General features: G+C 40.2%; 1 protein-coding gene across 1 annotated transcript in view; it reads left to right on the top strand.

The window, feature by feature from the left end:
- The window catches only part of LOC121295800 (gamma-aminobutyric acid receptor subunit alpha-3-like), a 152,960-nt gene that overhangs the window by 109,205 nt on the left and 22,617 nt on the right, over nt 1–21,138 (top strand). Inside the window, exons 6-8 of the mRNA XM_041220856.1 lie at nt 17,870–17,952; nt 20,001–20,144; nt 20,765–20,917. Of these exons, the coding sequence (XP_041076790.1) occupies nt 17,870–17,952; nt 20,001–20,144; nt 20,765–20,917 (380 nt within the window). The remainder of the gene's footprint in view (nt 1–17,869; nt 17,953–20,000; nt 20,145–20,764; nt 20,918–21,138) is intronic.

Raw genomic sequence — 21,138 nt, 5'->3', positions numbered from 1 at the left:
TTCCATTTCTAGTCTTTAATGTCAAAATGTGACAAAACCGCAGTAAAAAAATAAAACACCAATAATAATAACAAATACAGATAAAATTTAAATACAAGATTAAATGTGTACTTACCTTGCTCAGTCCTGAAATAAAAGCAGAATTCAATTAATGCAGTAGTAACATTCAATGCCGCCAAAGTATTTTTCGACACTTAAAACTCCTTTGTCTTTAGTGCCAGAAACACTGTTTGGTTCTTTTACTGGGTTTTTTTTTTTTTTTTTAACCTCTGACATTCTTTCTGGGTCATTAGAAGAGAGACTTCTGCTACTTTTGAAGGCTTTAACCAAACTTACCTGCTTCTGTTTGCTTATTACGACCACTAAATACACAGTATGATTCTGTAAGCCTAAAATGTCTTCTTCAGTCAGCTGATCGCACTACATTACATGCGAGTCCACACTTATGATGCTGAAATTTTGCAAACCAATGATACACTAATGCATAACGTACAGGCGGCTGCGGGCACCAATGATCGGGTGAGTAGTCCAGACCCAATGAGAAACTATCAGCATCTATGGTTGCTGAGAAAAAAAAAAAAAACATGTTTACTGGTACCAGAATTTAATGTTGCTGGTGCTATATGAGTTACCCTGCGCTAGAATGGTTGGAACACATTCTGATTGGAGCACACTCTGATGAAAACATATTATGATTGGAGGACACTCTGAGAGCACACTGATAAGAACACATTCTGACTGGAGCACACTCTGATGAGAACACATTCTGATTGGAGCACACTGATGAGAGCACACTCTGGTACAAGCAAACTGACTGGCACACACTCTGATAAGAGTACACTCTAATGAGAGCACACTCTGATAGGAGCATACTGTGATTTGAGGACACTCTGAATAGAGCACATACTGATTGGAGCACACTGATTGGAGCACACCCTAATAAGAGCACACCCTGAATGGAGCACGCTCTGATAACAGCACAATTTGATTCTGATGGGAGCATACTCTGATTGGAGCACACTCTGATAAGAGCACATATTGATTGGAGCACACTCGTATTGGAGCACGCACTGATTGGAGCACATTTTGATTGGAGTTCTGAATATCAGAGTCCCGATTAGGCAGTTCCGACTGTGCCCATGCCCATACAGTTGTTAGAATATTTTAGAATATTTGCGACTTTCTGTTTGTGAGCTCCAATCTGAGAGTGCGAAGAAAGTGTCATAGCAAGTTTACTAACGACCCTAAATAGCAAACAGATTGAGTAATGCAATTGTAATTACTATAGCAGCAGTGATTGCCATGGAAAATATTTAAAATCAAGCCACAGCAATGAACATGTTAAATCACCATGCAAATTAGGCTTAATGCATATATAGCTTTTTTGTTTGATGATGTTAACGGAGGCGCTGTTAATGTGAAACAGTGATTCTGAACCATTTGAAACATCAGTAACAATACTGTCAATTTGGTGCCACCATGGGCAGCCAGAACAACACTGAATCAATGTGGCAGTGAGTCTGCAAGGTGCTTAAACTGTTCTAGATGGACACACTGCCATTCATCTCTTTCCTAAACAGTAGTTGGAGGCTGTTATCTGCTTATCCGGTATGGCACATATAGTCATTGAGTAATGTGTATAGTACAGTAGACACAAAGTCATCTGTATTCAACCCACTAGAAACCTTGTCAGAGCTGCTGAGTCTGACTTGTAACAGGAAGATGCAGCTTTACAAGGATCTTACCTGCATAACAAACGTGCCTGTCATGCTAGAGACAGCATACTGAAGGTTTCTCCAATTTCTTGTCCAGACCCTGTATGGTGCCTTACAATTCTTTTTCACACCACTTGCAGATTCTGTGTTAGAACATGCTAGTGGGCTCCAGAGTGGCACATCTGGTAAATGCGCTCTGAGTGGAGTGCAAGATGCGCCCTATAGCCTGGAGGTCGCCGGTTCGAGTCCAGGCTACTCTATTGCTGACCGAAGACGTGAACTCCCAGGGGGCGGAGCGCAATTAATTTGCCAAGCGTCACCCGGGGAGAGGGCTTAGGACAGCCAGGGTGTCCTCAGCTCAGCGTGCACAAGTGACCCCTGTAGTCTTTCCGGGCGCCTGAGGGTTTGCCACTAAGCTTCCTAGAGGTGCGTTTTCAGATAATGTAGCTCTGAGGTCGCTGCGGTCACCGGTGGCTGGTGAGTCTGCAGTGTGAAGAAAAGCAGTCGGCTGATGGCATACACCTCAGAGGACAGCGTGTGTTCATCTTCGGCGCTCCCGAGGCAGTGCATGGGTGCTAGCGATGAGCTGAGCCTAAAAATAATTGGATATGCAAAATTGGGAGAAAATAATAAAATAACTAACGATTACTAAATAAAAGAACATGCTGCAGGGATCATGCATTATCAGCAGTACTAAGTTACGGCAGGGAAGTACAGATATCTTAGCTACAGCCCCTGGTATTCTAAAAAGTCTGATGATTGATTAATTGAAAATGAAAATTGATTGACAAAAAATGATTGCATTAGATTGGGTCAAGGAGCATAGGATGCGGTGTGTTGAAATAAATATGGTACACACAGTTGTGTGAGGCAAAAACACAAAAATAAATCACTGGGGGAACAATAGCTAAAAAATTCCTGTTAACTCTGGTTTATCCAACTTACCTCTGTCTTCCTATACTTTCACTGGGATTAATCACTGTCCTTTTCCTACACAGATATGTAAAACTCTTGACCCCAGTTCAACATACAGGGATCCTGAGTTCACAAAGAAAGTCTCTGGGGTGCAATTTATTGCATTTTGACCCACGGAATGATGTCAATTGTACCGCAGTGGCACTGGCCTAAACCCAAGTGTTCCACACTTGGAATATCCATTTCCAAAATCTAGAAAATTATAGAACAATGACGGTTTGATGACATCAGGAATCTAGGAAAAGAACATCCCATCCAAAAAGCATTGTAAATGTAGCCATTGCCATTGTTTACCATTTAACAGTGTCTCAAAGTGATCTGAGACTGAGACTGCCTGTGATAATGGACATGAACTGCATAGTTCACAAGTCAGCTCCCTTCACTTTGTATCTTCAGCTCCACTATCACCCCGTAATAAACCTGCAGTTGGCTGTTTGATCAATGGAGTGCGAAGGTTTGGAAGTATATCATTTAGTGTGAAATTGGTACTGCAGCTTCAATACAAGGATGAAATCATCTTTGTTCTGAAATCCTGCTTTCCGTCAGTCTTCTATTCAAAAGCTGGAATCTCAAGTCAAAAACAAGTTTGATGGTGTCTGATACAATACTAGAGTATCAGTACAATGTGTATTTTTTCCTGTCCTTGTCAGATAATGGCTCGGAAGCAGGTGGTCCAAGCTGTCTGAAGACTTTGCTTGACCTTTGTTTGGTCTGTCATGGATATCTTCTGCAAATCTCTACTGAATGCTACAGATAAAACCAGACTTACGAAATAGTAAGATATTTAACAGATACCTCTGAAAGGTGAACTCCCATAAAATAAGTTTACTTTAAAATGACATTAACTAGATTTTATTCATGTTGCAATTTCTCAGTGTGTTAAACATTAGAAACCATGCACAATGAATCAGCCAGTCACTGTTAAGGGTTTATCAGAATTCCAGAACCTCTCATCCTGTGTATATGTAAGTAGTTCCCAGGTTAATAGCTAATATGTTGTATGTGGAGTGTCTCACATTATAACAGTAATCATTTTGCATAGTTTAAGCGGATTCGCTTCATGGTCCTCTCGCCCAAACTGCACAAGAAGATATCTCTTATAATATTGTAACGGTCTGGGGGCACTGTGGGACCTGCGTGACCTTCCCCCTAATTAACATTGTGGCAGCACACCCCAGACTGTCAGTTAGCAATGTGCTGCCCTGACCTTGTTAAAACTAGGAGGGGTTTGAACAAGGTCCACCCATGCTGTATACCTTCAGTGCTGTGAGTAGTGGTTGCATCCCTGGGAATCCTGTATGTTAATTCCGCTTCCGAAATCCCAGGATTTCGTAATTGTATGAAGGAAACTCTGATTCTGTTTTTACTCATGATTTTCCCTTGTTTCATTATGTGTGCTACTCTGCTATACTTAGTAACTAGGCAACCAACCCCTGCCGCTGAAATTAAAACCACAAGATTTGAAATTCGCTTTAATGATAACAACCACTGTCTTCAACTACTCAGCTCAACATGGCAGAGGGAAATGAAAAAAACTACTTTTGTCGAATATTAAAGGAGCACCGATATGGTCTTTGTATCTTAGGTCAGTGTCAGGGAAAAAAAAGCGGAGTATAAGAGTAATACAATGTGACGGAGGTTGTACGAAAGGATTATTTCCATTTTGAGAAACCTCTTTGCCTGCCATTTTATCCCGAATGATTCCATGTGACAGACTCCTGTTCAGTGTTTACTTCAGCTGACCTCCGTAAAGCACTTTTGTAGCACTGGGGAAATTCAGTATGTACCTTCAGTTCTACAATTAACTAGAAAGTGTTTGTTATTTGTTTTATGAAAACTGCATAGAAGGCCTCATCGTTTTCAGTTGTTATTTTTTTGTTTATTTGCCTGTATTTGAACAAGTGGAGTTTCTTGATTAAACATCATGAAAAACTGTACTCAAGTTTATCTATTTTCACTCTGTCTACTTAACAATCCTCTTGCTGCATGACTAACACAACAAATTACTTCCACTGAGGTGTTAATAAGGTAAGGCAACAGTTTTAAACAAAGCTATTTTAGTAAATTCCAAATGTTTTACCAGCATCTCATGTGTAATCACATTTATTTTTTATTTATTTTTCATAGACACGTTAGCATTCTGGGATCCTGAGATTTGAGACACTAAAATACTGAAATCCCAGGATTCATAGAAATCCTCAGGATTGCAACCACTTAGCTGTGAGCTCTGGGCCTGATTTCAGGTGCTGTTGTCTGTGGTGCTGAATTTATCCGCTGTCCCTGAAAATAAAGTGCATGTTTGTTTTCCTAAACACCAGCGTCTTTTGGGTTCTCCTAATGTGTCAATTACAAGATTATTTTTTAAAACATAGTGAGGAACCTACCAAAACATACTGTAGGTGTGGACTCTTTAAAAACATATGGCCTCTATCTGGCCATGTGGGATCCCATTATGATCTCGTTGGACAGTCTTGTGAGAACTCACAGTCACTCAAAAAGCACAGACTAGAAAGGGGGTTGCTAGTAAGGGGTATTACTGGTACTAATTTGTAAAAGTTGGAAGCGTTTTAGAAAGAATAAATATTAATGTTAGATTTTTTTTTGTTAAACTTTACTTTTATTAATGATTTGTCATGGATTTTTTTTTTCAATCTGGGAGCTGTACTAGAGGGGCACTAGATCTAATTATCCATGATTAGAAGCAGCTTGTGAAATGTTCCATGTTCTATATTCACTAACCCAAACCCAATACCCCCCACCCCCTCTGCAGGGAACTGCCAGTCCATTCAGCACAACCTTGGAAAGTGTTTCGGATTGCTGTTTGCAGAGCTGGTATTCCTACTGTGTAACTGAGAGGCAATGTATCAATCATCACTACCCAGACCTCAAACAGGTCTTGTACTCTCTGTAATCATTTCCATGCCACGATCAATAGAATTCTGCATCCCCCTGGTGTTCCACAGTAAAAATTGCAGCTCCACATTTTTATATCAATTTAGGGGTACTGTGGCAGGAAATGGCTGCAGTGACGTCAGGCCAGAATGAGGAAGCACACAGGTAGGCACGATGCAATGGCGCATCCGCCGTTTATTTTTATAACACAAAAATAAATAAAATATTTAAACAAAAACACTGCTCACAGAGCACAAAAATAAAAGGTTTAAACAAAAATAAATCACGAACACAAAATACAAATATAGGTCAGACTGGGCGATCTCCTTCACTGTTCCTGTATCTGCTGTTTTTAAATTAATCTCTCCTCTCGCTCTCCGGTTCTCCACTTCCAAAACACCGAACATGCAGAGCTGCAGGCTTTTTATACAGGTGACCATCTCCCGATTAGCAACAAATTAATCACTTAATTAATTTGGGAGATGGCCACCTTCTGCACAAGGTTTTAAATCAACGTGGATGGGCTTCCCATCCACGCTGCAAAAACAAAGCATACACAAAAACAAAACCACACGGCTATCCCGTCATATTTACAAATATAAAACAATAAACAAAACACACAGTGCTTCACCGTCATCTGTATACAAAATAAAACACAATACAAAAAACAAATAAACAAATACAAAATAACACGGGCAGAGGGAGAGACCCCATTCTAAATATAAACAAACAATACAATTAAACAGCAGGGCTTTCCTACCGCCCTGCTACATATCCCCCTACTTGTGCAAAGCACACATGGTCCCAACGGCCACCTCCCCCCTCAGTCTCAATGTTCTGGAATAGTGGTCTGGAATTATCCATGGCGGTGGCCGTGGTGGGAGGTCCTCCTCCCCCCATGACTTCCTGGCTGGTAACTCCCTCTTCTGGGGCTCCAGCCGAACTGTAGCAAGGGGAACAGGATGTTTGGGATCCTCCCACTCAGACGCAGGACGGTCAGGCTCCTCCCACTCAGGCACAGGACATTCGGGCTCCTCTCACTCAGGCACAGGATGTTCGGGCTCCTCTCGTTCCAGGTCCATGTCCCCTCTCTCCCGCTCCTCGTACTCCCAGTCCACGATCTGGGTCATCCTCTCCAAGGTTTCCATTAGCCCTGGATATTCTCTTGCAATTGCCTGCTGTTGGACATCTGGCTTCTGGCTTCTGGGAGTGCTTTCCCTCCTGTAGTACCTCACCTCTGTGAAGTACAGGCACCACGAAGCTTCCTCCATCCTACTCTTCCTCACTCCAAAAATTCATAACAAAAAAAACAAAAAAAACAAACAAACTGCAGTACCCCTTGTGCAGTACCTCTTCTTCTCTGGCCTGAGTCATGATGACACCACGTGTGGCAGGAAATGGCATTGCGGTGACATCAGGCCAGAATGAGGAAGCACACAGGTAGGTACGGTGCAATGGCGCATCAACCGTTTATTTTCAAATATAGGTCAGACTGGGCGATCGCCTTCACTGTTCCTGTATCTGCTGTTTTTAAATTAATCTCTCCTCTCGCTCTCCCGTTGTCCACTTCCGAACACCCACACCGAACATGGACAGCTGCAGGCTTTTTATACAGATGACCATCTCCCAATTAGCAACAAATTAATCACTTAATAAATTTGGGAGATGGCCACCTCCCGCACAAGGTTTTAAATCATATTTACAAATATAAAACAATAAACAAAACACAGGGCAGTTTGCCGTCAACTGTATACAAAATAAAACACAATACAAAAAACAAATAAACAAATACAAAATAACACAGGGGAGGAGGGGGAGACTTCTAAAAATAAACAAACAATACAATTAAACAGCAGGTCTTTCCTACTGCCCTGCTACAGGTACTAATTTAGTAATTTAAGCAAAACCAGTGTTTGTCCTTGTGGCAAAGTGGCTGGTAAGGGGAACAGGTGTAGCGGTGCAGGAGTGACAGGCAGACAATGGTAATCCAGTGAAAAGTGCTTTATTTCTTTTCCAGGTCTGGTGACCGTAAAATAAATAAATCCCAGACGATACACAGCAATGTGTAATGCACAGGGATAACAAAAACAAGGCACAATCAAGAACAAAACAAACAGACGGTCACCAGTCCGGGGTGAGTGCAGTCGTGATGGTGGTCGGTGCAAACACAGACAGTGCGGTGTGCAGTGGTGCTCCGGACAGTGCTGACCCTTGGCAACAGCTCCAGAGTAGTGCTTTAACTGTCTGGTGGTGAAAAACACAGACAATTAAAGAGACAAACACGTTAAAACACAACACGTAGTTTCTCTTTACAACGAGGGCTCCTCTCTCGATCATTCTCTCTCCAAACGTTAACCCAAACGAAGGAAAAGATCAGCGTTACCCTGGCCCCTATATGTAATCCCGTATGACGTCTAGGTAAACGTTTGCAGCTGCCTTATTATTTGCAGCTGCCCCTCATTTATCTTTCAGGTCAATACGGTCTTACAAGAGTCTCGCTTCTTTCCAGGCTGACCCACTTCCTGGTCCCAGAAACGAACTGTCAGGCCAGCCCTTCCAGATACTTCTCCTCCTGTTCTTTAGCGCCCTTACAGGTCGTGAGGAAGATTTATCACCAGAACTCATTGTATTTCTGTCACAGTCCTATAAACACCAAAGAGCTTATTTTGTGTTCAGTTTTCTCCATGGAGGTACAGCCTTGATTCCCATCAGTACTGCTAATTGATTTGAGCAGTTTTCAGGACGCCTGAAAGCATCACAAAACCAGAGGAGCTGTGGCAATACCACAAAGTCTGAGTTACATACAGTATTACATCGGCTCTATCTTTTAACTGTGAGTTACATACAGAGTTTACAGCAGCTGTATCTTTTAACTTTTCAATTTAAGTTATAAATTGTAAAGCCCTGAAAGTGATGTTTGGTAATGATGTTTATTGGCCTAAAAACATAAAAAAATTGAATAAGTAAATACCAAAAAACAGAAGCCCTAAGGTAGCCTACAGTGTACATAAAAAAGGGGTTCTGACTTTATTGTGCTCCTATTTTTTTAAAATTCATATTAATGTTACCAAAGGACAAACAAACAACTTGAGGGTGCTTGGGAGACTTTGTATTATGTTACCCCGGTGTTTGGTTTTAGCGTTGTCATATGTACAGGTGTTTTTCTCCATCCCAAAAAGTTAATGAAAGACTAGAGTAAACACTTTGCAATATGGCCCCTGCTGTTTTATGTGATGGATGAAAAAGAACTTGATCGTCCAGCACTACAGTAATTCATGATTCACCATTTAATCCGAGAGTAGAAAAAAAAATACGGCAATAATGATGGAGTATCGGAAACAGCATGAATATAACTTGAAACCTGATACTACTGTGAAGTTCTGTTTTACTGCAAGCTCAGGGAAATGCTGATTAATTACATGCCCAACCTGTTTTGGCAGTCACACTTGCACAATCTCATTTTTGGGGTAAAATAAAGAACAGAATTCTGCAGAGATCTGGTATGAATGGATAAGATTTGAGGTTTCACTGCGCTTGTGGTATGGATTGCTTATTAAAATCTGGGTCTGAGTGAGGTTAAAAGAGGAAGCAATGCCATGCCGGCTTCTAAATATACTAAATATAGTACATTTACACAATGTTCTAAGCAACGAGACTGCCTGCTTGTTAGGGTAATTATACAAGTACGCTGTCCTTTTAACATGTCAGCTTACCATGCTGTTCAGAACACCCTGAATTGACTCATCCGTTCTCTTTCAATTCAAGCACAAAACGTCTTGTTTTCTATCACTCGACATGTTCATTAATCAAAAAAATGAGAATACGTTCAAAAAACAAAATGAGGTAAAGCTGGTACATCCGTATCTCAGAGAAACTGGAGACCAACAGGAAATAAAAACAAGCTAAAGGCAATCATCAAAATAAAGCTGAAGCACTAACAGATAATGACATAGAACGTCTGTACAGCACTGAAACACTACATTCTAAAAAACAACACCTGTACTGCTGAACTTCGTCTTCTTTAATAATAGCATCACAAGGGTATCCATGTATTCTAAAAAATAATAGATGGGCCTCTTCAGTGAATTACAGGAAAACAATTCCATCTCGGGTTTCTGTGACAGTTTCTAAATTAATCGACCTTTGGTCTTGTAATTTATGATGTCACAGGAAAATAAATAAATAAATAAATAACACACACACACACACACACACACACACACACACACACACACACACTCACACTCACACTCACACTTACACACACACAAATATATATATTGTAACCAGACAGGGAGGGAGTTATAATCCTCTCTGCCAAAGTGAGTATGTGTGTATCCACGTTTTGGTTAATTGTTGAATTTTGTTTATTGTTAGTTATGCCGGTGCGGGCTATTTAAGGAAGGCAGTCAGTCTACTTGGGCGGCTGTGTGAAGAGCCCGACTGTGTGTCATAATAGTCAAAGGTACAGTGTAAAGCCTTTGTTGTGATCTGTGCGAAACTGTGTGTTTTGTTGTGATAACCGGTAAACAGCCTAGCTGGCCGGTATTAGTTTAGTGTGTCCGTTAGTGTGTAGTTAGTGCTTGATTAGAGCTAGGTGTTTGTTTTGTTTTTTGATTCTTTGTTTATTAAAAATAGCGTGTCAGCACTTTATAACCACTTTGGGCTGTATTTTAAAAGCGCAAAACAAACCCGAGTTGTCCAAACTCCGTACTCTATATATATATATATATATATATATATATATATATATATATATATATATATATACATATATACATACACACACACACACACACACACACACACACACACACACACACACACACAGTGGTTTGCAGAAGTATTCACCCCCCCTGCAAATTTTTCATATTTTGTTGGCACCTGAGAGTACTCCATGATGCTTTCAAACTACACTTTACATTTAGACTCTACAAAAACTAATCAACATTGATAAAGATAAAAAAAATGCATATAGAATATAAATAATTAAGATTTATAGAGAAAAACAGATTAATCTTAGTTGCATAAGTATTCAACCCCTTTGCTACTGCAGCCCTAAATCAGCTCAGGTGCAAATTATTTGTTTGAAAGGTCATAAAATTAGTGAAATGGTTTCAGTCTGTGTGTACTCAAAGTGGTTTAACTTGTGGATACTTGCCCTCAAATATACAAAGACTTTCCAGCTGCAACTCACATAGTGATCCAACAAAGCAACCATGAAGACTAAGGCGCTTTCGAAACAAGTCAGGGATAAAGTGGTAGAGAAGCACAGAGCAGGAGAAGGCTACAAGAAAATTTCAAAGGCGCTGATTATCCCTCTCAGCACAGTGAAGTCCATCACCCAGATGAGGTCTCCCTCCCAAAATGAGCATCCAGACAAGCAGGAAACTGGTTTGGGATGTTACTCTGAAGCCAACAATGACCTTGAGAGATCTGCAGTTCTGTGTCTGAGGTGGGAATCTTGTTATGGGGATGCTTCTCTTCAGCAAGGACTAGGAAGCTTGTCAGGATAGAGGGGAGAATGGAGGGTGCAAAGTATAGGCGAATCCTTGAGGAAAACTGGGGAGCAAATTCACATTTCAGCAGGAAAATAACCCGAAGCACAAAGCCAAAGCAACACTGGAGTGGCTGAATAAGAAGACAATTAATATTCTTGAGTGGCCCATTCAAAGTCCTGACTTGAATCCATTCGAAAATGTATGGCGAGACTGGAAGATTGCAGTCCATTGATGATCCCCAACAAGCTTATCAGAAATGGAGCAATTTTCCCGTGAAGAATGGGCAACAATTTCATCATCCTACTGTGCAAAGCTAGTAGAGAACTATCCAAAGAGACTCATAGCAGTAATTGCTGCAAAAGGTGCTTCTACTAAGTACTGATTTAAGGGGCTAAATACTTATGCAACCAGTAAATTTCATTTTGTACATTTCCTTTGCAAGTTCTGCTGACATTTAACCTCCTCATGTAACAGTGTTCAGTTTAACCACTACAACTTTGAATAAAAAAAGTTTGTTTGAAAAACTGTGCATAAATTATTTGTAATTTTCCAAAATGTGACATTATTGGTAGGGGGAGAATACTTCTGCAAACCACTATATGTATGTACATACAGTATATACAGTGCCTATAGAAAGTCTACACCCCCTTTCAAAATATTCACCTTTTGTTGCATTATAGCCTGGAATTAAAATGCATTAAAAACAAAAAAAATAATTTATCTACACATCAAACCCACATCTTCCAAGTGAAAAAAAATATTCTAGAGATTTGTAGAAAATTAATTAAAAATAAATACTGAAATAGCTTGGAGGGTCTTGATCTGGCTGTGTGGCATGGAGCATTGTCCTGCTGGAAAAACCAATCCTCAGAGTTGGGGAACATTGTCAGAGTAGAAAGAAGCAAGTTTTCTTCCAGGACAACCTTGTACTTGGCTTGATTCATGCGCCCTTCACAAAGACAAATCTGCCCGATTCAGCCTTGCTGAAGCACCCCCAGATGAGTCCAATTTTCAGCTTTGCCCAACACCTGGTCGTCTAATGGTTAGACGGAGACCTGGAGAGGCCTATAAGCCACAATGTCTCGCACCCACTGTGAAATGTGGTGGAAGATTAGTGATGATCTGAGGGTGCTTCAGCAAGGCTGGAATCGGGCAGCTTTGGCATGAATCAAACCAAGTACAAGGTTGTCCTGGAAGAAAACTTGCTTCCTTCTGCTCTGACAATGTTCCCGAACTCTGAGGATTGGTTTTTCCAGCAGGACAATGCTCCATGCCACACAGCCAGGTCAATCAAGGTGTGGATGGAGGACCACCAGATCAAGACCCTGTCATGGCCAGCCCAATCTCCAGACCCCATTGAAAACCTCTGGAATGTGATCAAGAGGAAGATGGATGGTCACAAGCCATCAAACAAAGCCGAGCTGCTTGAATTTTTGCGCCAGGAGTGGCATAAAGTCACCCAACATCAATGTGAAAGACTGGTGGAGAGCATGATAAGACGTGTGAATGCTGTGCTTGAAAATCAGGGTTATTCCACAAAATATTGATTTCTGAACTCTTCCTAAGTTAAAACATTGCATCTTTTTTGTTATTTTGACCAGTTGTCATTTTCTGCAAGTAAATGCTCTAAATGACAATATTTTTATTTGGAATTTGGGAGAAATGTTGTTAGTAGTTTATAGAATAAAACAAAAATGTTCATTTTACCCAAACACATACCTATAAATAGTAAAACCAGAGAAACTGATAATTTTGCAGTGGTCTCTTAATTTTTTCCAGAGCTGTGTGTATATATATAAGGGATAACACACGACATTAACGAGTTCCCCTTATCTAGTCATTGAGACAGGAAGTGATCTAGCTGACCTGCAATAATTAAGCTTTTTAATGAGAAATGCGCATTAACGACCTCATCGACTCAATTTCAAAGCTTGATTTAATTAACACTTGCTACTAAAGCTCTCATTACTATATCACGCGTTTGATACAATATCTGTTTTTTTTTTTTTTTTAAATCCTGCCCCTTATATGTTATTAGGTTATAAAAATATCTGTTTGCATGCCTTTCCCTGAGGAAAGCCATATTTTACTAAAATATGTGTTCTTTCAAAACTGCACATTTATGATCCACTATATACAATAAATGGAAGTGCACAACAAGTGACATTCCTGGGGTTATCTTGTTTGCTGCAATCACATTATTGCACAAGATTGTGTTATGAAGCAAAAGCAAACTGTTCTACGTTAAGCACAGGATATAATATACAAGCTGTCCCTGCCCTGTACAGTAACTGAGTGCCAGTACAATCTCCATGCTTAGGGATTCTTGGCATCCTTTGCCAATGCTCCCCAAAGTGTCAACAGATTGCTGGTAAATGTTTCTATGCTTACTCAGCTTCCTTTTTCTGAAATCAGAAAGGAGATTATCCTTTTCAAACAAGTCGTCCTCAGGGTTCCTTACCTCATTATTGCGTTTTGGCTTTTTTTTGTCAGCCAATGCTTTCTTCTGCTCTTCCATGTTGCGGTTTCACAATACATTACCACTGAAGGGAAGAAGTCTTAGAAAAGGTACGCGCAGAGGCTCTATTTCATCATGTGAATAATGCAAGCAAGTACAGCTTCTGTGGTGTGATGCACTTGCTGTTCATAACAGCAGAGCTCCAGATAAGCTGTGTACTGGGTGTTTTACACATTGAAAAAATGAGTTACGTATGATATGTAAATTGTATGCGCATTGCAATTTTGCTGCACAGCTTGAGTTTGCATGTTATCAAGCTTCTTGTACTTTGTTGGTTCCCGGTATCTCAATGGTCAGTTGTGAATATAGTGCATGTGATAGCTGTAGAATGGATCATAGTGATGTCGAGACAGTTAATTGTAGCCTGCCTAGAAATTGCCAGGAACAGGTGTCCAGTAAGTCCAGGGTTTTCTATAAAAACAAAAAACAAAAAAACATAGGGTTGAAATCACTCACTTGCAATGCGTATTTATGACTAGTGAATAAGTGGTGGGATTCTTGATCCTTAGGATTACTCAGCACTGTCTTTATCCCCCTCAACCTAACCTAACAATTTACCTGACAAAGTATCTGTCAGCTGAATTTTTAGAAGGTAAAACTGCAATATTTTGAATTGGGATCCTTTTTATTGCTATAGCAAGGTGATCAATAAGGAATACAATATATAGTTTAATAATATTTAAATCTCAGTGTTTTTGTTAATATAATCATTTGTTAAGGAAGTTCTAAAAGGGTGTAAGGTTTTATATACATTCTGAATATTTCTATGTGCCCTTTTAAAAGCTACATAACTGAGAGATTATTAAAACTTTGTTTGTGCTTAATATTTGGGGTTTCAGAATACTACATTAGCAACACCCCCTTGTTTCTTCTGGCCTAGTTTATCTTGTCTGGCCTTGGTGTAAATGGCTAATACTCATTCCTGGAGGGGGGATGAATGGCTGGTTTTGACACTCGGCTCGTAAAGTAGATATGGAGGAGACAGGAGAGAGGAGACATGGGGTAGCAGAGTGAAGCAATTTATATCTGTTCTTTTTGAAAGACCTGAGATAGCAGAAAAGGGGGCTTTTATGGTTTTGAACTGTAACTGTTACATAATATTCTGCACACAGGCTTGAAATGTTGAACTGAACTGTCATAATATATTCTGCACACAGGCTTTATAAATGCTAGTAGTATTCCGATATAGGTTATAAGCTGTCTTATCTATATTATATATATCATATTATATAATAATATATATAGATTTTGTATGTTTGCTGTGACTCTGTGCTCAGACATATCATCTTGCTGACGGACAATACATCTCTGATGAGGGCTCAGAAACTAACATCTGTACTGATCTAGCCAGCTCACACATACCATACCATCTCTGATACGAGATGAGGCTCAGAAACTAAACACCTACACTGATCAGCCAGCTCACACATACCATCTCTGATACGAGATGAGGCTCAGAAACTAAACACCTACACTGATCAGCCAGCTCACACATACCATCTCTGATACGAGATGAGGCTCAGAAACTAAACACCTACACTGATCAGCCAGCTCACACATACCATCTCTGATACGAGATGAGGCTCAGAAACTAAACACCTACACTGATCAGCCAGCTCACACATACCATCTCTGATACGAGATGAGGCTCAGAAACTAAACACCTACACTGATCAGCCAGCTCACACATACCATCTCTGATACGAGATGAGGCTCAGAAACTAAACACCTACACTGATCAGCCAGCTCACACATACCATCTCTGATACGAGATGAGGCTCAGAAACTAAACACCTACACTGATCAGCCAGCTCACACATACCATCTCTGATACGAGATGAGGCTCAGAAACTAAACACCTACACTGATCAGCCAGCTCACACATACCATCTCTGATACGAGATGAGGCTCAGAAACTAAACACCTACACTGATCAGCCAGCTCACACATACCATCTCTGATACGAGATGAGGCTCAGAAACTAAACACCTACACTGATCAGCCAGCTCACACATACCATCTCTGATACGAGATGAGGCTCAGAAACTAAACACCTACACTGATCAGCCAGCTCACACATACCATCTCTGATACGAGATGAGGCTCAGAAACTAAACACCTACACTGATCAGCCAGCTCACACATACCATCTCTGATACGAGATGAGGCTCAGAAACTAAACACCTACACTGATCAGCCAGCTCACACATACCATCTCTGATACGAGATGAGGCTCAGAAACTAAACACCTACACTGATCAGCCAGCTCACACATACCATCTCTGATACGAGATGAGGCTCAGAAACTAAACACCTACACTGATCAGCCAGCTCACACATACCATCTCTGATACGAGATGAGGCTCAGAAACTAAACACCTACACTGATCAGCCAGCTCACACATACCATCTCTGATACGAGATGAGGCTCAGAAACTAAACACCTACACTGATCAGCCAGCTCACACATACCATCTCTGATACGAGATGAGGCTCAGAAACTAAACACCTACACTGATCAGCCAGCTCACACATACCATCTCTGATACGAGATGAGGCTCAGAAACTAAACACCTACACTGATCAGCCAGCTCACACATACCATCTCTGATACGAGATGAGGCTCAGAAACTAAACACCTACACTGATCAGCCAGCTCACACATACCATCTCTGATACGAGATGAGGCTCAGAAACTAAATACCTACACTGATCAGCCAGCTCACACATACCACCTCTGATGCCAGACGAGTGCTAACGAGGGCAGTTGAAGATCAAATTAACACCAATTGAGACCTCGGAGATGCTCTTCATTTTGTGTCCAAAATGATTGGTTTCTCTGCTGTTTCCACAATAAAGACTTTGTTAGTTTTGACAATCTTTGTCCAGAATATTGATTTATAAAGAAGACGGACCTTACATGGGCTTGAGACGCTGTGTTCAGAACTCAACTTATTCAAATCATTTACCGTAACAAAGATTCAGAGCTAACTGATTTTTAAAGCACAGCAGTAGAAAATGCATGCAGCTGTACTGACAAAAAAACATCCATTCTGTGGAGTATTATGGTTTTGTAGATAAGAGATCAGAAGCAATGCCAGATTGATAACAAAGCATGCTAAATGTTGTTTGATAACTGAGTTCTGTAAAAAACAGGTCTGATGTTTCTAAAAATCTGCCTAAACTAGGAACCATAAATGTTGCTTCTTAGAGATGGTTTGACACAGTTACAGACCTATGAAACTTACCATTAAAGCACTTACCCTATACACAGTACTCAAGTATTGCACAATCTATAGCGATTGTGAATGATGCGAATGGCAATCACATGGTTTCAACATGTGGTGATCAGGTATTATTTAGCTTGCGTGGATAGGGTCCTCCTGTTTTATACTGACATCCTGACATCAAGGCTGTTGATTTAAATATGCTGCTTTCCAGTGCATATTTACCCTGGTCTTATTAAACAACACCAGTTATTATTTATAGCTTAGGAAACCTTTTTTACCAAGTTCCAGAAATGCGTGCTTGTTTTAGTTGAGTCTATTGTACAGGACAGTATTGTATTCTGCAGTGCTCCATATTAAATGTGTATCAAGCTTTCAGTTGAAAGGGAGTTTATTTACTGTAGGTGGTACATAGTAATGCACATCCCTGAATCCCACAACAGATCATTTCCATAAATAATCCCTGCTTACTTTATCAGGAGCCTCTGCAGGAGTCCATTGTTGTTAACGGCTACAGAGTGTGTGTAAGTGTGTTACCTTAAATATACCTAATAATTGAATAATATTCAAATACAGCCGGTATCAGCGTACTATTATGTTACACTGTGTTTCCATGTTTAATTAATGAGTGGCACAATCACAGCACTCCAAGTACATTCATGGACTGTAATATTCTAGTCATAGAAAATGTACAATGCAAGGGAAACAATGTTTAACCCTTCTATCAAAGCTCTTCTTAGCAAGCTGGTGTAATCTGGAACAATGCTATACTCCCACAATGAATGCAAGAATGCCATAGCATTTATTTTTTACATAGGATTTTATAAGGCAAACCCATCTTTGTAGGCTGCTGTTATTGTTAGTATTTTGGTAGCAAGTTGCTAGATCTTGTGAATGTGTCTGGGTCAGGGTCTGGATTGGTGAGCGCAGATATGAAAACAGTCAGCATCTTTCTAGCAGATTAGAATGTGTTAGAATAGTTGCTACGAACCCCCTGACTAAGGCTGAATTGATAATGTCGAGTGCTCTCTTCTGTTGCAGGTTAACAATTCACGCAGAGTGTCCCATGCACCTCGAGGACTTCCCAATGGATTCACATGCTTGTCCATTAAAGTTTGGAAGTTGTAAGTTTCTGGGTTGTTTTTTTCCCCCACTGTATACTCTTTCAGATTGTTGACTGTTAGTTGAGTAATTAGCTTTAAATGCAATTGAAATATTTTTTGTTGTTTTTTCATTTCCCTTTTTCATGATGTTCGCAATGATTTAGATTGCTCCAATATCTCTACATGTGTCTTGTTTGGAGAATCAAAACTGGCAGGCTTTGAACATCCTTGTTACATTCAAATCACTTGGTGTACAAATACATACAGGTTGATATCATGCTGTTTGAAATAAGGACTCTCTCAGCCTCTAGTTTGATACTGTAAAAGAAGAGACTGTGTTGTGTGGTGCACATGGAAATCTCAGTAGAGATCTGCACATATCAGTTATTACATATCGTTTGGTGCATTATAAGGAACATCACACATTTTAACAGACATTTCCCTGTTCTTTACTAAATCAGTACACAACACCACTTAACCCGTATTTAAAATGTAGAATCTTCTCTATGCAAAATAGTGCATGGCAGTCTTTTTAAATTAGTTTACATCTCATGGATATAAGGGTTCAGAAACCAGACAAGGCAAAGCAGAATTGGTGATGCTATGCGACATGCACTTGAGGAAAACGCAGTGACTTGGAACTGTGTTCAGCCAGCAGTACCCACTGTTTCTGCATTCCCTTTGGTACGCTCAATGTTCATTTAATTAACAGCTGACTCCCTCGCAGTCATCTTTCACTCAGTGCTGAAAAAAATAACAAGATTATAGCCCTTGGTAATTTAAATATGGGAAATGCTGAATCATGTGCTGCCACCAAAGGCAATACTCAGTTGCTAATATTAACTATTGAAAGAGAACAGTCTTTTACTGCTGTAGGGTGTTAGAGAATGAATAGGAATGGATGCAATGCTGGTAACTTTATTCCAAAGAGAAAGCAGTTTCTGGGAGGACACTCCCTGCTGATTGCTTCACAGCAGATTGTATGAGTTTCCCTGAATTCTAAGGAGGACTTACCCATTATATAACACTGTGCTGATTCAGGTTTGATGAGGATCCAACCCGTGACCTTAAATGTTTGCATATACTTAATAATTAAGTAGTGTAGAACCCAACTACTCTGAGCACAAAAAAGGGGAACAGTAATAACATTTTATTCAAAAGCTATCCAAATGGATGTTAAATTGGATAACACTCTTTTAAGTACAGTGTACTTAGCGAATAATTAATGAGTAATTGCTGTATTTGTGTCCGGTAACTGAATTATTTCTTTCAATTTTGTCACTGGGTTTCCCTGATGACTTTTCAGATTAGAGCTGAGGTATATCTCACTGTTCACAGCTCTCTAAGCGAGTCCAGTTGCTATTGTATCTCTGGAGGTTTGTTTGATTGGCACAGTTTCATATCCAGCCACACTTCAAGCATGAAAGTTAAATTAAGCGTAACAATACTTTCAGTGATATGTCAGCAATCTACCTAAACTTCAGAGAAAATGTAACTCTCTCACCAGAGCAGGGCAAAGGGGCGAGAGGCTTTCTCTGATATATTAATTAGGAGCATGATACACTAGAAATTCTGACCTACTTCAAGGGAGTGACATGCTGTAGATGTGCTGAAGATCAATATGCTACACTCCTGACCTATTAGGTGTCAGTTATAGTGTGAGTGAAACAGCAAAAGCACACAGAACTGTAAATATTCTAGAGACAACTGATGATGAAATATGCTTTAATTGAAGAAATGCCAAAGCCAATTTATTCAAAAGCCTTTAAAAACAATAAGGTTTATTGTTTGATAAGTGAGGCTGCTATTATTTATAGCTGTAGCCAGACTTCAGACGAGGAGAGCCTATACTGTTCTGTTGTGTTTCTGTATTATTGGGATGTCATTCACTTACCGCCAATATCTTTCTGATAGTAAAATAAATTGGCATCCCTCTGTTTCCAAAGTTTACTCAACTATCCTACCATATCTGAATGTTCTCCTACTTCATCATTCCAACATCAAATAGGTGTAAGTTACTGAAGATCCTGGGCAGGGAATGTGTAGACCATTCTTCTGCTTTCTTTCAGATGCATACACAAACTCTGAAGTGGTTTATATTTGGACCCTCGGCCACGATAAATCTGTGGTGGTAGCAGAGGATGGTTCTCGCTTAAACCAGTACGATTTGCTGGGCCATGCTGTCAGCACTGAAGTGATCAGATCCAGCACAGGTAGGTGTGGGTTTAGCACTGAAGTGATCAGATCAGCACAGGTTGGTGTAGGTTTAGCACTGAAGTGATAAGATCAGCATGGTTAGGCGTGCGTTTCACTGTCTGTGTGTCACTGTCCCCACATGGCCGGCAGCCATAGCACCTGAGACTCAAACCTCCCAGGTGTGTGTACAGTGAAGCCTGCTTAAGATCACACTGGTTAAGATCAAATCCTGGTTACTATCGCTATTTAGTTTAGTACTCATTTACTTTGGTATGCAATGCTCTGTCAATAACCAATCTGTCCTCTTTCTGTAATGTGCATGCTTTCAATGTGTACTGTGTTCCTTTACAAGCAGAAACACCCTGAGAGGCTGCCTTGCTGGACACGTTGGTCAGGGCAGCCCCTGCTCCGAGGGACGAGCCAGGTGCACAGGCACCCTGTGAAGTCACTGATCCTTCTGCTTTTCTGAATAGTAGCATAGGTCTACTGGATCAGATGACCACAAAAAATTGCCTACATTTTAGAGTTCTCTTATTTAACTCCATTCTCTTCCACTGGCTGATTGATTATGAATATGAATGTAGCGTCATCAGCATGATAATAATATATGCATTACTCCCCTTTTTCTCCCCTGCAGGAGAGTACATAGTGATGACTACGTATTTCCATTTGAAAAGGAAAATTGGCTATTTTGTGATTCAGACATACCTCCCATGCATCATGACTGTCATTCTGTCCCAGGTATCCTTCTGGCTCAACAGAGAGTCAGTACCTGCTCGCACGGTGTTCGGTAAGTGTTATTAGACTCTAACCTTGGAATATGTTTCAAAAGCAAACTTAACCTGGAAAATAGATATTCAGCTAGTATTTATTTATACTGCCTGACAAATCACTTCTTTATGAAATACTGTTGAAATATTGTGTGCTTTTTCAAAGTCGTGCCAGACCTAACTTTTTAGTTTTATTTTGGGGGGGTGCAAATTATAATACAGCAGTGAAAAAGAATATCTG

Source organism: Polyodon spathula, chromosome 20, assembly GCF_017654505.1.
Source record: "Polyodon spathula isolate WHYD16114869_AA chromosome 20, ASM1765450v1, whole genome shotgun sequence".
NCBI lineage: Eukaryota > Metazoa > Chordata > Actinopteri > Acipenseriformes > Polyodontidae > Polyodon > Polyodon spathula.
This window is presented reverse-complemented; position numbering and strand designations above follow the sequence as displayed.